This window comes from Ovis canadensis, chromosome 6 (genome assembly GCF_042477335.2).
Source record: "Ovis canadensis isolate MfBH-ARS-UI-01 breed Bighorn chromosome 6, ARS-UI_OviCan_v2, whole genome shotgun sequence".
NCBI lineage: Eukaryota > Metazoa > Chordata > Mammalia > Artiodactyla > Bovidae > Ovis > Ovis canadensis.
Window position 1 is genome coordinate 114,546,251 of NC_091250.1, and position 15,417 is coordinate 114,561,667.

Consider the following 15,417-nt stretch of genomic DNA (forward strand, 5'->3'; position numbering starts at 1 on the left):
ATAAAGTGGAGTCCCTGTGGCTGGTTTGCTACCAGAGACGACTTGGGAGAGGACAGAGATGTGCAATGGGAATTTTAATTAGGTGGTTTGCTGTGGGGTTTATAGCACAAATCCTCCCTGTGTGTATAAGCTCTACAGTAGACTCTGCATTGTTAGGCAATTAATTCCTGGAAATGATTTACTGTGAAGACCTGCCAAGGCCGATGAAACTCCCTGGGGGAGGAAACCACACTTTCCTGGGGTGAGGAGCCTTGCAGGGTAACACCTGGTCTCCGGGTGCAAGGAAAATCCAAAATAACAAAAGCATTTTGACAACACTTAAAACACTTTTTGTACTGGACATTTTCAAACTTGTGTAAAGGTAGAAAAGTAGAATGAAGCATCTGTACATACTCATCATTCAACTTTGACATTTTGACAAACGGCTCATTTTTTAAAAGAAACCTATTGTATGCTACGTGGCAGCCTGGATGACAGGGCAGTCTGGGGGAGAATAGTTACATGTACATGCGTGGGTAAGTCCTTTTGCTGTTCACCTGGTACCATCACAACATTGTTAATCAGCTATGACACGCTCAGTTGCTCAGTTGTGTCTGACCTTGGAGACCCATGGACTGTAGCCCACCAGGCTACATTGTCCATGGGATTATCACAGCAAGAATACTGGAGTGAGTTGCCATTTCCTCCTCCAGAGAATCTTCCCATTCCAGGGATCAAACCTGTGTCTCTTGTATCTCCTAAACTGGTAGGTGGATTCTTTACCATTGAGTCGCATGTGTGCATGCTAAGTCACTTCAGTTGTGTCTGATTCTTTGCAACTCTATGGACTGTAGCCTGCCAGGCTCCTCTGTCCATGGGATTCTCTAGGCAAAAGTACAGGAGTGGGTTGCTGTGCCCTCCTCCAGGGGACCTTCCCAATCCAGGGATCAAACTCATGTCACCTGGGAAGCCCCTAATTGGCTATACCCTAATACAAACAACAACAATAACAACAAAAACAGAAGCATACGGGAATGTTAATTCCATGATGAAGTACTTAAAGACACAAGAATTGTTGAAGAAATTAATTTTTAATGGCAGTCATCTTAGAGAAGAGCACTAGAAATATATTTCTTTCAAAGCAAATCAAAAATTAAAAATGTTTTGAAGCCATTTGAAGCCATATGATTAGCTGAATTAGTTTCTAAGATTTAAGGTGAGATAGCACTGAATAGATGCAGTATTTCATTGCAGCATAATCTTTCACTACCATGTGAATTTGACCTGTAGAAATCAGAAAAAGAAAGACCAAATCAATGAAAGAATTCCATCTTTACATTAACCTTGTTCCAAGTATCAAAACTTTCATCCCACTGCTATCTTATTGCCAAATTGCTACATATTTATTTATTTTAAATATTTATTCATTTGGGCACATGGCATATGGACTCTTGGTTCTCCGACCAGGGATTGAACCCATGCCCTCTGCAATGGAAGTGCAGAGTCTTAACCACTGGACTTCCAGGGAAGCCCCCAAATTGCTACATATTTAAAATCTATATCAAATCATGACCCCTGGTTCAGTACAGTTTACTCAGTTGGTCAAGAAGTTCATTCAGGTTTTTCCATAAGATTTTATGAACATTTTGGTCAACCCAATATTTGAACAAGTCACAACCACTGGCTAAGATTCAATGAGTCGTCTAGGAAGCTTACTATGCTTCCTTGCTTGAAAGTTGCATCTATTTATTCATCCACAATAGTTATTAAGTGACTGCTATGTCAGGTACTGTTGCTACATTGTTAGGTAAACCAACAGAATGCCAGAGATAATTTCTCTTATCAAATGTCAGTGAATCATCATTCACACTAAGGTAAGAGTCTCTAAAAGGCAGAGATCCCAGAACAATCTTTTTCATTAATTGGATGACTGGACCAGTAAATTACCACATTCTATGTAGGGGACTACATACATATTCGTTGGAAGGACTGATGCTGAAGCTGAAGCTCTAATAATTTGGCCACCTGCTGCAAAGAACTGATTCACTAGAAAAGACCCTGATGCTGGGCAAGATTGAAGGCAGGAGGAGAAGGGGACGACAGAGGATGACACGGTGGGATGGCATCACCCACTTGATGGACATGGGTATGAGCAGGCTCTGGGAGTTGGTGATGGACAGGAAGCCTGGCATGCTGCAGTCCATGGGGTCACAGAGTCAGACACGACTGAGCGACTGAACTGAACTGATATAGGGGACTAGGGTTACTTTGGCAAAATTCTGAATTGCATTGGTAACAAATGGCTTTAAAGAAACATCACTGCTTGGGAAGAGAAACAACAGTTGTGTCTCAGGAGGCAGGGGTACAAGGGAGAAAAAGAATAAGAAAACTCACCATCTTGACTCTGCTTGTAAATGGGTTAAGCACATCAGTCATTGAGGAAAGCAGTCAGAAGACAAATACTAAGATACTAAAATGGCACTAAAAGAAATGAGCTAAAACGTTCATGAAGAGGACATAATTTTGTGCTGCATGTGGCAAAAGAGCTGGGAGAGAGACAGATTGCGCCCATGCCAACCGTTCACACAGCTGAATGCAGTATCCTGATCAAATGCTCTCAAAGACCTCTCGGGAGATAGGACTTTTAGAGAACAGCCTTTTCCAGGTGAAAATAAAACTTGGATGATAAATTCCATGGGATTGGCAGTAAGAGATGGAAAGACAGGACTGAGTAAGCCATCGTCCTCTTGCCTAAGAAAAATAGGAAGAACTAAGAAGATTAAAAATGTGACCAGGAGAGCTTAGGAAACTAGGCATATGAGCAGCTGGCCAGCTTTGATGATATCCCCACCAAAAGGCAGTACTCTTCTTCCTAAACGGGAGCTTTGGGCATTTTAGATAACTGGTTGAATTGTCCGCACTTCATTCGTAGAGACTAAGGCAGCTTTCTACCACTTTGGAGAATGAATTACTCTTTTAATATTGTGGTGGTGACAAGAACATGTCACTAGATCCATTACACAGTCACGGTTAGTGTGACGTCTCAGTGGGTTACTGTTGACAGCAGTGGGCCTGAGCTGTGGGCTTTGGGAAATGAATGTTCAGTTGTACACATATCTCTGGTACCTTCAGTCATGCTGTGAAGATACACATGGAGGATATGTGGCATGTTTATCTGGTACATCATATGGCCGCTCCACCTATGGCAGACATCCTAAGAAATCCCAGAATTCTTTCCCATCCAATCAGGGCTAGCCCCTCTCTACCCAGGCTCTCTGGGAAGCTGAGTCCCAACTGATTGGTACAGGCTGGCCATTGAAAGTCATTTGCCCTCCCTTTGTCAAGGGCCATGTCATGGATCTGTGAGATAGAGAACCAAAGAAATCAAAGATACCTTTGAGACTTCCTTTTGCTACTCACAAATCAAAGAAGTCCCGCCAACTTACCAAGCATCTTTTATAAAGCATTCATTGCTTTTCTCTTTTCAATATCTCGCTTGAGTTGACAAAGGGCACAGTGCGGTAAAAATGCCAGACACAGGAAATCCTTGCAAATGGATCCCTGTTAAAAAACAAACAAATGGATCAACAGGTAGCCTGTGTAGTCACACAATTCCCTGCCCTTGTTTCACTTTTCAAACCTCTTTAAAACATACATTTTATGTCACTTGTTTATCATGTTATCTCTATTTTTCTTTTAATAAAAATCATTTATTTATTCATTCATTTATTTTTGGCTGTGCTGGGCCTTTGTCGTTGATCGGGCTTCTCTTTAGTTTCGGTGAGCGGAGGCTACTCTCTAGCTGTGGCGTACAGGCTTCTCATTTCAGTGGCTTCTCTTGTTGCAGAGCCTGGGCTCTAGGTGTGTGCGCTCCAGTAGTTTCGGCTCCTGGGCTCTGGAACACACGCTGAATAGTTGTGACGCACGGGCTTAGTTGCTCCATGGCCTGTGGGATCTTCCAGGATCAGGGATAGAACCCATGTCTCCTGCCTTGGCGTGTGGATTCTTCACTACTGAGCCATCAGGGAAGCGCATCCCTATTTTTTCTATGACCAAGTGAAGTTAACTGACTTGCTAACTAAATCACGTAGACTGGTGGCAGCGACTGGTCTTTCTCCTCTCAAGCCAGTACCCTTTTCATAATAACGTGTTTCAAGTGATCTGCAGGTTACAATCATAGCCACAGTTCTCTGTTATCTGTTCTAGAAGAGCTCTCTATTTCTTTTCCTTTTGAAAAATCTTTTGATTTACTTACTATTTTTTACTGATGTGGAATGGTTCCCATTAAAGCCAGTTGTGTAATGCACCAATTTTTCCAATTGATTGTGAGTGGAGTGCTAGATCACACGCCACCCTGTATCCCTCTAATCTTTTTCATTGACATCCCTCATGTTCTGCAAGGGAGGCAGTCCATAGTGAGAGAGGACATAAACCTTATGGGCAAAAGAAGAAATCAGAGAATGAAGAGTGGCTAGAAAACCTGTAGGATGAGCTGCTTTGCAGAGTTTTGAAGGCCCTCTCCATGGGAGGTCCAGTTGAGTCTTCAATGACGTATGGGTAGAGATGCCCCAGAAGGGACTCTTGCTCTGTATAGTCAGCACTGGCTAATCCGAGGGGTCTAATCTGATGAGCAGGTTATGTGACTGTGTGTCTTGACCGACTGAAATATTTTGCACTCCATTTTTGGATATCACTTATTTTTTAAAATTTAAAAATTAAAATTTTTTTTAAAATTTAGTACAATTCCCAATTTCCAGTGTGAACAGAAAGACACAGAGAGAGCAGGAAAGAGAAAGAGAGTAGATTTAGCCTATAAAGTTTGGGAGTTCCTAAGTGGTGAGAAAAGTGATTTACTTTTCATAACTTTTTTTCCTTGCTGTAGTGATTTTGATTTTTATCTAACGGAGAAAGTGTGTGGGACAAAGACTGGACAATGAGACAACCATGTTAGAAATCTAAAGTCTTGACTCTCATCAGACAGAGGAACGGATACTCAGTTTGAAGACAGTTTGGTCCCTTGGCCATTTCTTTTTCCCTGAAAAATAATCCAAATCCTTTAACCCTTCCTCAAAGTGCTTGATTTTTTTCCATGCTTCAATTCATTATTTATATTTATTCATCTTTTAAGCCTTCATTAAACCAACATTTATTGAATATACATAATATGTTATTAATACAAAAAATAAAATATTCATCAAGGATGTAACTAGTTTTCTGTTCCAGCATGTCTATGCCTGTCTTTATCTCAGGAAGTTTGTAGGAGAAAAAGTCCCACTATTATTTGCTGAGAAACCTAGGGAAACCTTTAGAAAACACACCCTAATTCTAAGTCTGTTTCATAATACAGATATAAAGAATACTGAGAAGAAAAAAATTCCTCTTTCAAATGAGAGGACATGAACTATGGGTATAAACCATGCTGAAGTTAGCAAGGGACATAAATGCCTTGCCCAGAATAGCTTCTTGGGAAATGGTACCAGAAACAAAGATTTTTGCTTTCATCACTCTGTTTGGAAAAGGGAACTGGTGCTTCACTCGTTTGGAAGCTGTTTAAAAAAAAAAAAAGAAATCTGGTCATGAGGACTGGTTACAGAATCGCTGAGCAAATGAATGAGTTGTGGTGCGTGACTCAAGACACATGGACTTGAGAAGACAAGATGGTCAAGTGGGAAGAACCAGGCCTGACTGTAAGTCAGAATAAACATGAGCCCATGGGGTGGGGTGGATTGAGAGAGTGGCATAGACATATATACACTACCGTGTGTAAACTAGCTAGTGGGAAGCTGCTGTACAGCACTGGGAGGTCAGCTCAGTGCCCTGTGATGACCTAGAGGCGTGGGATGAAGCATGGTGGGTGGGAGGTCCAAGAGGGAGGGATTTTTATATATATACATAGAACTGATTCATGTTGCTGTACAGAAATGAACACAACATTGTAAACTTTGTTTATATTTCCATTTTTACAAATAAAGTAACAATTAAAAAAAAAAAAACTTGAGCCCAAATTTCAGTGCTTCCATGTTCTATGACCTTAAGGCTTTCTCATTCCTGCTTTTCATGTCCATGAAGTGGAGATACCACTGCCTGTACCGCAGAGCGTTTGAAGCAGCATATGAGCAAATATATGTCCAGGCAGTATTCCAGCACATAGGAGTTCAATGGGTTGTTTCTTCTCTTTCTCCTCTGCTGTGCAGGTTGTGGCCATGGATAAGGGGATGCTCTCTTGCCTGTCTGTGTCCATGAAGGGAGGGGGAGGTCAGAGAGGCTGCGCTGGGGCAGCCTTATAAATGTTTGCATAGATGTAAAGGGGGAACAAAGCAGAGAACCTGAACTATGCAAATCAGTCCTAGGGTTTATTAGCCATTTTAAAGTTCTGTTCTAAGAAAGAAGCTAGAGATACACTGTCTATAAATACACTTATATAATATACAGCAAGAAAACTTATTATAGAATCCTAGACCCTAGGAAGACCTTAGAAATCACCTTGCACGAATTTCTCATGAAAGATGAGAAAACTGATGCTAACAAATGACTTGTCAGAGAGCCCCAAAGTGAGCTATTTGCTGAGCTGTTTCCAGAAACTTGTCTCCAGAATTCAGCTAAGCTCTCCTTCCTCTACCTGCTTAGGGACCCCTTTGAGAATCTCACTCCCATACTCACAACTACATATATCCATGTACACAACTATGTACACAAGTACATACACCCGACACTTAGCGTATGGTTTTGGGAAGTTTATGGAACAGTCACAAAGTTAAGAACCCTCGTGTTAAGTTCTGCTGCCTTTTGAGGGATGTAAATGAGAGCACAGGGAGTGCTGAGGCAGCTGAGCAAGCCCACGGGAGGAATGCAGGCTGCCTGGAGACAGCTGAGCTAAGAACAAAAATTATAATAGTTACTCACTGAGCACTTACTACTTGCCATACGCTGTGCTAAGTCCTTTCCCTACATTATCTGCTGTGACTCTTACTGATACCTCCACCTTAGGGGAGGTATCATTGTTACCATTTTATCAGAGAGCCAAGGCTTAGGGAGATGAATTGTTATTGGTTACAATGAGTGAGAGGCTAAGTTTTCAGGTCACTTCTGTGTTTAAAAGCATTTTAAATGCTTTCCAGATCACTTAAAATGAAAGCTAGGTGAAGTTGCTCAGTCGTGTCCGACTCGTTGGGACCCCACGGACTGTAGCCTACCAGGGTCTTCCATCCGTGGGATTTTCCAGGCAAGAGTACTGGAGTGGGTTGCCGTTAGGTTACTTAAAATGAAAGCTATATTTCTTAAAATGGTCTGCAAGGTCTTGTTGCGATATCATCTTCTTTTATTACCACTCCCCATCTCCCACCCCACCTCCAGCCTTTCCATCTCTCTGGCTGCTTGCTATGTCTCGGACCTTCCAGGTAAGCTCTACTTCTGGACCTTGGCTCTAGCTCATTCCTCTGCCGGGACCTTTCGCAGATGAGTCATCCTCATCCTTTTAGGTCTTTACTTTCTCCCCCATCCAAGCACTAACCAGGCCCGACACTGTTTAGATACTGAGAAGAGACTGAGCGTATTTAGGGTGGTATAAGCGGAAACAGTGTCAGACTTTATTTTTGGGGGCTCCAAAATTGCTGCAGATGGTGATTGCAGCCATGAAATTAAAAGATGCTTACTCCTTGGAAGAAAAGTTATGACCAACCTATTTAGATAGCATATTCAAAAGCAGAGACATTACTTTCCCAACAAAGGTCCGTCTAGTCGAGACTATGGTTTTCCAGTAGTCATGTGTGGATGTGAGAGTTGGACTGTGAAGAAGGCTGAGCACTGAAGAATTGATGATTTTGAACTGTGATGTTGGAGAAGACTCGAGGGTCCCTTGGACTGCAAGGAGATCCAACCAGTCCATCTTAAAGGAGATCAGTCCTGGGTATACTTTGGAAGGAATGATGCTAAAGCTGAAACTCTAGTACTTTGGCCACCTCATGAGAAGAGTTGACCCATTGGAAAAGATTCTGATGCTGGGAGGGATTGGGGGCAGGAAGAGAAGAGGACAACAGAGGATGAGATGGCTGGATGGCATCATGGACTCAATGGACGTGAGTTTGAGTGAACTCCGGGAGATGGTGATGGACAGGGAGGCCTGGCGTGCTGCGATTCATGGGGTCGCAAAGAGTCGGACACGACTGAGTGACTGAACTGAGGTGTAGACTAGGTCTTTACCTGCTTACTGAGTCTTTCCTGATAATGCGATTTAAAATTAGAACCTTTCAACACTAAATTCCTCTTTCTTGCTTCATTTTCCTCTGTTGTATGTATCACCAACATATACATTATATTCTTACTTATTCTTAGTTACTGGAGAAGGCAATGGCACCCGACTCCAGTACTCTTGCCTGGAAAATCCCATGGACGAGGAGCCTGGTAGGCTGCACTCCATGGGGTCGCTAGGAGCCGGACACAACTGAGTGACTTCACTTTCCCTTTTCACTTTCATGCATTGGAGAAGGAAATGGCAACCCACTCCAGTGTTCTTGCCTGGAGAATCCCAGGGACGGGGGAGCCTGGTGGGCTGCCGTCTATGGGGTCGCACAAAGTCGGACAAGACTGAAGTGACTTAGCAGCAGCAGCAGCAGCAGCATTCTTAGTTATACTGTAACTGTTTTCTTCCATTAGTGTCTAAGCTCTCCCATTGACAACCATCACAGTAATAACTGATGGAGCCAAGAATCTATCACAGATGTTAGAACTAGTGGGTTAAAGTTTGATTTACATCTCTCTACAAGATCCTTATCCATTATAAAGGGGAAAATAGCAACTTTGTGGTGGAGAATCTTGACAGACACTATCTTAATTAAGGAATCAAAGTGAACATTAGACACAGTGAGATAACTTGATGTCATATGGTGTAAGATGACCATAGCATCACTTTTGTAGAGTTGATACCAAAAGTATAACCGAAGTCTTATCATGAGGAAACATTTGACAAACCAAACTGAGTCTACGAAATAACTGATCTGTATTCATTAAAAAAAAAAGACAAAGACTGAGAAAATCTTCCATATTATAGAAGACAAACATTTGTCATTCAGTTCCAGAGGCCCCAGTTCATCTTAACCCTCCCAGCCCCTGCGTGATTGCAACTTTCCATTGACAGAATCACTTGCCAGGTTCTGCCAGCTTCCATCATTAGATCTCCCTTCAGATTATTCCCCACCTACACCCTCTAATACTGTCCATAGGCGCTCTGTGCCTCAAGTGATATGGGCACACACACCCATGTTACCCTATCTTCTTCAAGAGAGGGCAAACAGCTGGCTTAACTCCTCAACATCTCCATCTCATCTCTGCAGCTTTGCCACCACTCCCTTGAGGCAGTTCTAGGGACAGACAGATACCACAGACATCTCCATTCAACCCTCAGGGGCCCTTACTCAGCTCAGCTGAGGGCAGAATTTCACATTTTTGTTGCCCTGAATAGTCAAGAAAGAAAGTAAAGGCCAGGGGCTGGCAGAAGCTGGTCCAGACAACTGATTTTTTTTTTTTCATCTAAAGAAAGTTATTGGGATAATTGGTAAAGTTCAAATAATACCCACGGATTAGCTAATAGTACTGTATCAATGTTAAATTCCTTTTGATAATCACATTGTGATAAAATAAGAGAATGTCCTTGTTTTTAGGAAATACACACTGAAATAGAGATAATAGGGTATCAAGTATATAATTTACTCTCAAATGATTCAGAAAAAAATTAGAATAGGTAAATAGAGACAAGAAAGAGAGAAAATCAATCAAATCTGGTATCTTTTTAAATATTGGGGGAATCTGGGTGAAGAGTGTTTAGGAAGTCTTTGTAACATTTCAGAGACTTTAAGTCTGAAATTATGCTAAAATAAAAATCTCAAAAAAATTGAAGTGAGCTCCAAGAAGACAGGAATTTTTATTTCCTTTGTTCACTGGTGTGTCTTTAGCATCTGTAATAGTCCTTGGTATGTTCTGCATATTCAGGAAATCCCCATTGAATGAGTGAACACTAGCTTATGACTTAACAAGGTTCTAGGTGCTCAATAATATCTTTTGAGTGAATGAACACTGTTTTATGAGTTATCAGTGAGGTAACTGGCTCAAAAATGGGCCAACTCTGGGGGGATCTATATACACCCATTTTTCACCTAAGACTTTCTAAGCAACAGCCACCCACCCTGCAGAGTCCACTGTCTGACTCTGAGTAAAGCCAGGAGAGACTCTGTGCTGACTTGCTCATCTCCAGCAGCTTTTTCAGAGACACATCTATTGGATCAATAAAAAGTTTTATTGTGAATATATCCCAAGGGATAGATAGATAGTCTCTATAAATCATTTAAAAAGTTTAAAATGCAGGGGTAAGGTATAGTTAGGGAGTTCAAGAAAGTCATGTACACACTGCTAACTGTGCAGCACATGGAATTCTGCTCAATGTTATGTGGCAGCCTGGATGGGAGCAGGGTTTGGGAGAGAATGGATACTTTTATATGTATGACTGAGTCCATTCGCTGGACACCTGAAATTGTCACAATATTGTTTATCACCTATACCCCAATACAAAATAAAAAGTTTAGTTTAAAGGGAAAATGTTTAGGATGGCAGTGGAGAAAAGGCTAGGGTCAAGTCATGATGGTGAGGAGGGCAATCATGGAGACGCGCTCAGACTGAAGGAAGGCCTTTGGGCTGTCTGGGTGATTACTTCCTGGTGGACGTGGGTGACTCACCGGGATGCCGTATCGGGTCCGATACATTGTCCTCATGGCGACACTTGATCCGCACAGGCAGAATTCATTCATGTCAGAGGCAATCTGACACGAAAGGCACAGGGGAAAGAAAGCCCCACAGAGACCTGAATACAGGGTGAAATCACAGAAATCAGGCAAGACTGTAAGGAGGGTGACTTAATCATACCTCTTCCACGGGCTTCCCGGGGAGCTCAGTGGTGAAGAACCCACCTGCCAATGCAGGAGACATAAGAGATATGGGTTCAGTCCCTGGGTTGGGAAGATCCCCTGGAGGAGGTCATGGCAACCCACTCCAGTATTCTTGCTGGAGAATCCCATGGACGGAGGAGCCTGGTGGGCTACAGTCAATGGAGTTGCAGGGTCGAACACAACTGAACCCGCAAACACACACACCGCTTTCAAGAAAATACACACTCAGGAAATGGCCCTGATGGACACTTGGTGAAAACAATGGGGTCACCTGGCTCTTTATGCCTTGCTTCTAGATCCTACACACACTGGGGAAACTTGCTCGTCATATGCCAGGTCAGATTTAATGGCAAAAATGCCTGCCTTGCCAGGATGGGAGGGGAGTCTGGGTGAGAATGGATACATGTATACATATGGCTGAGTCCCTTCGCTGTTCACCTGAAAACTATCACAACATTGTTTGTTAATCGGCTATACCCCAATACAAAATAAAAAGTTTAGAAAAAAATTTGCTTTAAAAATAATTGCTAACTTCTCCCCCGACAACCTTAACTCATTAAATCATCAAAATAGTCATCCAAAAAAAAAAAACGTTCCTGCCTTGTTGATCTGAGCATGTCCAAAGTATCTTTCTTCCTTATCTTTTTTTACATACGGAGCATACTGGCATAGGAAGTTTGTGGCGTTGGAATGTCTGAGCGACCCTCTGGAAACTGTGGGAGAATGCTTAGGATCAGAAAGCACTGAGTAAAGAAATAATTGGAAAAATGAGAAAAGCGGTAGGAAACAGATTCTAGATGCTCATTCTGGCAAAGAGGAAAGTTTTATTATTGTCGTGAGGATCGAAGCAAGTAAAAGTTAAGGGATATTGACATAGAAACTTAAAAAACATACTGAAATTTCACTTTTAAGAGTCTGTGTGAGACAAAAAAGGACCGAAGAAAATAGTGACAAATAGGAAACTGTTCTCAAACGTGCCGAGTTCAAGCTTATTTTGAGAAACTCTAGGGCGGAGTTTTGTCGTGGCTCTACCCTAGATGAGATAAGAAAACTCTTATTTTTTGATTGATGGTTTTCAGCAAAAGGCTATCTGCACAGAATTTGGAACTTCCATCATATATACACACACACACAAAAGAGGCTCTTTCTCAAGACAGTGGAAAGACTAGCCACACAGAGAATGCCTACATTCCCTTGGGCAATAGACTCTGAAACAGGAAATTGTCTTACACCAAGGTGTGTTTGGTGCCGTGAAAGAATTTAAGGTTAGGAAAGCTAAAAACCTGAAAGCTTCCTGAAATGGACCGACCACAAGAGTCACAAGAATACTGAAATCTGGAAACACAGACTCAGCCCTGCAGGGAAAAGAGGAAGTAAAGGGAAGAGTGGAGAAACACGGGGAGCTAATGAGGTGGGAGATATAAAGCCAGATGGTCGATCTGGATAAGGATAATAAATTCAAGGCAGGCAGGTAAAACGAATGAATAAAACTGGTTGAAAAAAAGAACACAAACTAGCCAACAGTGGATGATGGACATGAATATGGCAAAGTGTAGAGTGAAGGCCCCTTTGAATAGGGTTAACTAAGCGGGTTAGAAGACTCAAGAGTCCCCTGGACCGCAAGATCAAACCACTCAATCCTAAAGGAAATCAGTCCTGAATATTCATTGGAAGGACTGATGCTGAAGCTGAAGCTCCAGAACTTTGGCCACCTGATGTGAAGAGCTGACTCCTTGTAAATGACCCTGAGGCTGGGAAAGATTGAAGGCAACAGAAGGGGGTTGCAGAGACTGAGATGATTGCATAGCATCACAAACTCAATGGACATGAGTTTGGGCAAACTCCGGGAGATAGTGAAGGACAGGGAAGCCTGGTGTGCTGCAGTTCATGGAGTCCCAAAGAGTCGGACATGACTTTGCGACTGAACAATAAGTCAGCTTGGCAGCAGCTACTTCTGCCAGTAGAGAATGAGGACTCCTCTTTCCAGATTTTCCAAATTTTCAAGAGAAGCTGGAAATCTAGATTAGAAAGCTACAGTTTTGTGTGGAATCTGATCTGAGCGGGGAGGGCACCATGTCCTGTGGCATGCAGGATCTTAGTTCCCTGACCGGGGCCCCCTGTACTGGGAGCAAAGAGCCCTAACCCCTGGACTGCCAAGGAGGTGCCCGGAATCTGACTTTCGTATGGTTTCTACTGTTTTAAAGTTAATACAGCAAGAGGGGTCTTTATGTACAGGACAAACAAAACACACCCAGTAGTAAAGTCTGCCCAGGTGTTCCACCTTGTGACTGCTGATCTCTAGAATAACACATGGATCTCAGTGAGAGGATAAGCAAGCGATTTTTGTTATGGCAGTGACTGCGTGATTGTAGCACAGGAGAAAGCAACAGCTACGTTTACTTACAGATCCCTATGTCATCAAAGCAGTCAAAGGTGCCGGTTTGCCAGTCACTAGACCCCGAGACCGCAGAGCCATATCCTGGCTGCGAAACAACTGGGTTCATTTTCAAGACTGAGTTCAAAAGGGTACTGCCTGTGAAAACAAAACCAAAAAATTATTTAACACTTAACTGTTTTGGTTGGATATAACATTCAGTTCAGAAAGCATTTCCCTCCTCCTTTGGTTGGAGTTAGTCACATTCAACTAACTTAGCATAACATTTCCAGACTATTGCTGATATTTGAGAATTAAAAATATAAAAGATAGAAAAGCAGCATAAAGGAGAAGGGATGAGGATTCCATCCTCAGGTTGTCTGGTTGTGTATGTGTGTGTGTGTGTGTTTTCCCCATTCACGATTCCTCTTTTATCAGCAAGATGATTTGTGTGTGTGTGTGTGCTGTTTTCAAGACAACTATTTTGCATTTGAAGTATTTTCATTTAATGGTCATTATAATCAGTTTTTACAAAGCAAGTTCACAGGCATTCTCTCAGTTGCTCTGTAGGAGAACTCTGTGAGATGAAGTTGTTTACTTCTCCATAAAATTGGTGTTATGAAAGCAGATGTTTCTGGCTAATGTCAGCATTAGCCAACTAATTACTAGTGGTATCCTGACAGCTAAAGTTTACTCAGAAAAAGATGAATTTCTCTTTGTGAATGTTTCTCTGAAAAAAGAGGCTTCAAGTCCCACAGAAAAACCCAGTGGTTGCAAAATCACTAGGAAAGGGTGTCCCCCCTATACTTTTCACATTTCATCCAGTGATCAAGGTAAGTCTTGTGAGCTGTTACCTAGTAAGAGCTCTCAAGAGAGAAAATGTCTTTGATTTCACTAATGACTAACGCTAAAACTTTCTCTTTCTTGTATTGAATCTAACTATGCCGTGCTCTATATTTTAATTTTATTTTTTAGTATTTATTTATTTGGCTGTGTTGGGTTTAGTTGAGGCACACGGGATCTTTGATCTTCGTTGCAGTATACAGAATTTTTAGATGCACATGTGGGATCTAGTTCCCTGACCAGGGATTGAACCTGGGACCCCTGCCTTTGGAGGGAGGAGTTTTAGCCACTGGACCACCAGGGAAGCCTGCGTGCTCTGTGGTTTGGTCCCGGGTCACTGTCAATACTTCCCTTGACTAGTTGGAGGGCAGCCTCTACCCACATTTCCCGCTGCTTTGCTCCCTTCAGTCTTCCTCCCCTATGTTGCTAAGGGAGTCTCCAGTCAAAGATTCTACCACTGTGCTTCCCAGTCCTGACTGTGCACCACATTCATCCCATGCTCGGTTACAGATAGATACAGTAGATATGCAACAGGATATTGCTGAACTAATTAGCAGAGCGGTGATGGTTAAAAGTCATGAGAATGGATAATATTCCCTTGTCTAACTGAGTGAATTTAAATTCATGAAGGGTAAGACACAACTTTTCAGTTTTTATGTAGAAGTGTTTTGTATTTCTCCTTATAAAGGAGTCTTATCAATTAAAATGGGAGAAGGAAATGGCAACCCACTCCAGTATTCTTGCCTAGAAAGTCTCATGGACAGCGGAGCCTGGTGGGCTGCTGTCCGTAGGGTCGCACAAAGTTGGACACGATATTCTACATAGAAGTTATTTTCCACTGGTTTGTTTACAGATATCCTGTCTTAGAAAATCACTGTCACCTTGTTAGCTAACATTTGTGATATAACTTACTTAAATACAATAGAAAACTTGCTTATAATCGACAAAGTTTTCTTTTACTTTTAAAAAATTTACTGTGGGTAAGAACCAGTTGAGGGGGTTTTAAAATTATACATCCCTAGAAATTTGGATTTAACTTAAAAAGTCTAGAAAGGGATTGAGGAATCTATGTATTCAATAAGTACCAAAGCGCTTCTTAAGGGAGAGGGGCTGATAAAAAAAAATGTAAGAGTGATGAAGGGGACCAGCTGTTTTATTGCCTAATCTGACTGCTTTTAAATCTACATCATATTTGTTTGACTGCTTTCCCAACCACTGATTTTTCTGAGAACCAAATCAAAAGAGTATAAGAAAAGAAAAGAATAATTCATTCAAAATCTTTTTATC

General features: G+C 41.9%; 1 protein-coding gene across 4 annotated transcripts in view; it reads right to left on the reverse strand.

The window, feature by feature from the left end:
* Positions 1 to 1,051: 1,051 nt before the first annotated feature.
* The window catches only part of LOC138442697 (placenta-specific gene 8 protein-like), a 36,497-nt gene continuing 22,131 nt past the window's right edge, over positions 1,052 to 15,417 (reverse strand). For all 4 annotated transcript variants that reach the window (XM_069594560.1, XM_069594562.1, XM_069594559.1 and 1 more), the window contains exons 3-6: positions 13,318 to 13,446; positions 10,704 to 10,828; positions 3,426 to 3,540; positions 1,052 to 1,263 (exon numbers count right to left, since the gene is read on the reverse strand). In XM_069594560.1, coding sequence (XP_069450661.1) covers positions 3,436 to 3,540; positions 10,704 to 10,828; positions 13,318 to 13,417 — 330 coding nt within the window. In that variant the 5' untranslated portion in view covers positions 13,418 to 13,446 and the 3' untranslated portion in view covers positions 1,052 to 1,263; positions 3,426 to 3,435. The remainder of the gene's footprint in view (positions 1,264 to 3,425; positions 3,541 to 10,703; positions 10,829 to 13,317; positions 13,447 to 15,417) is intronic.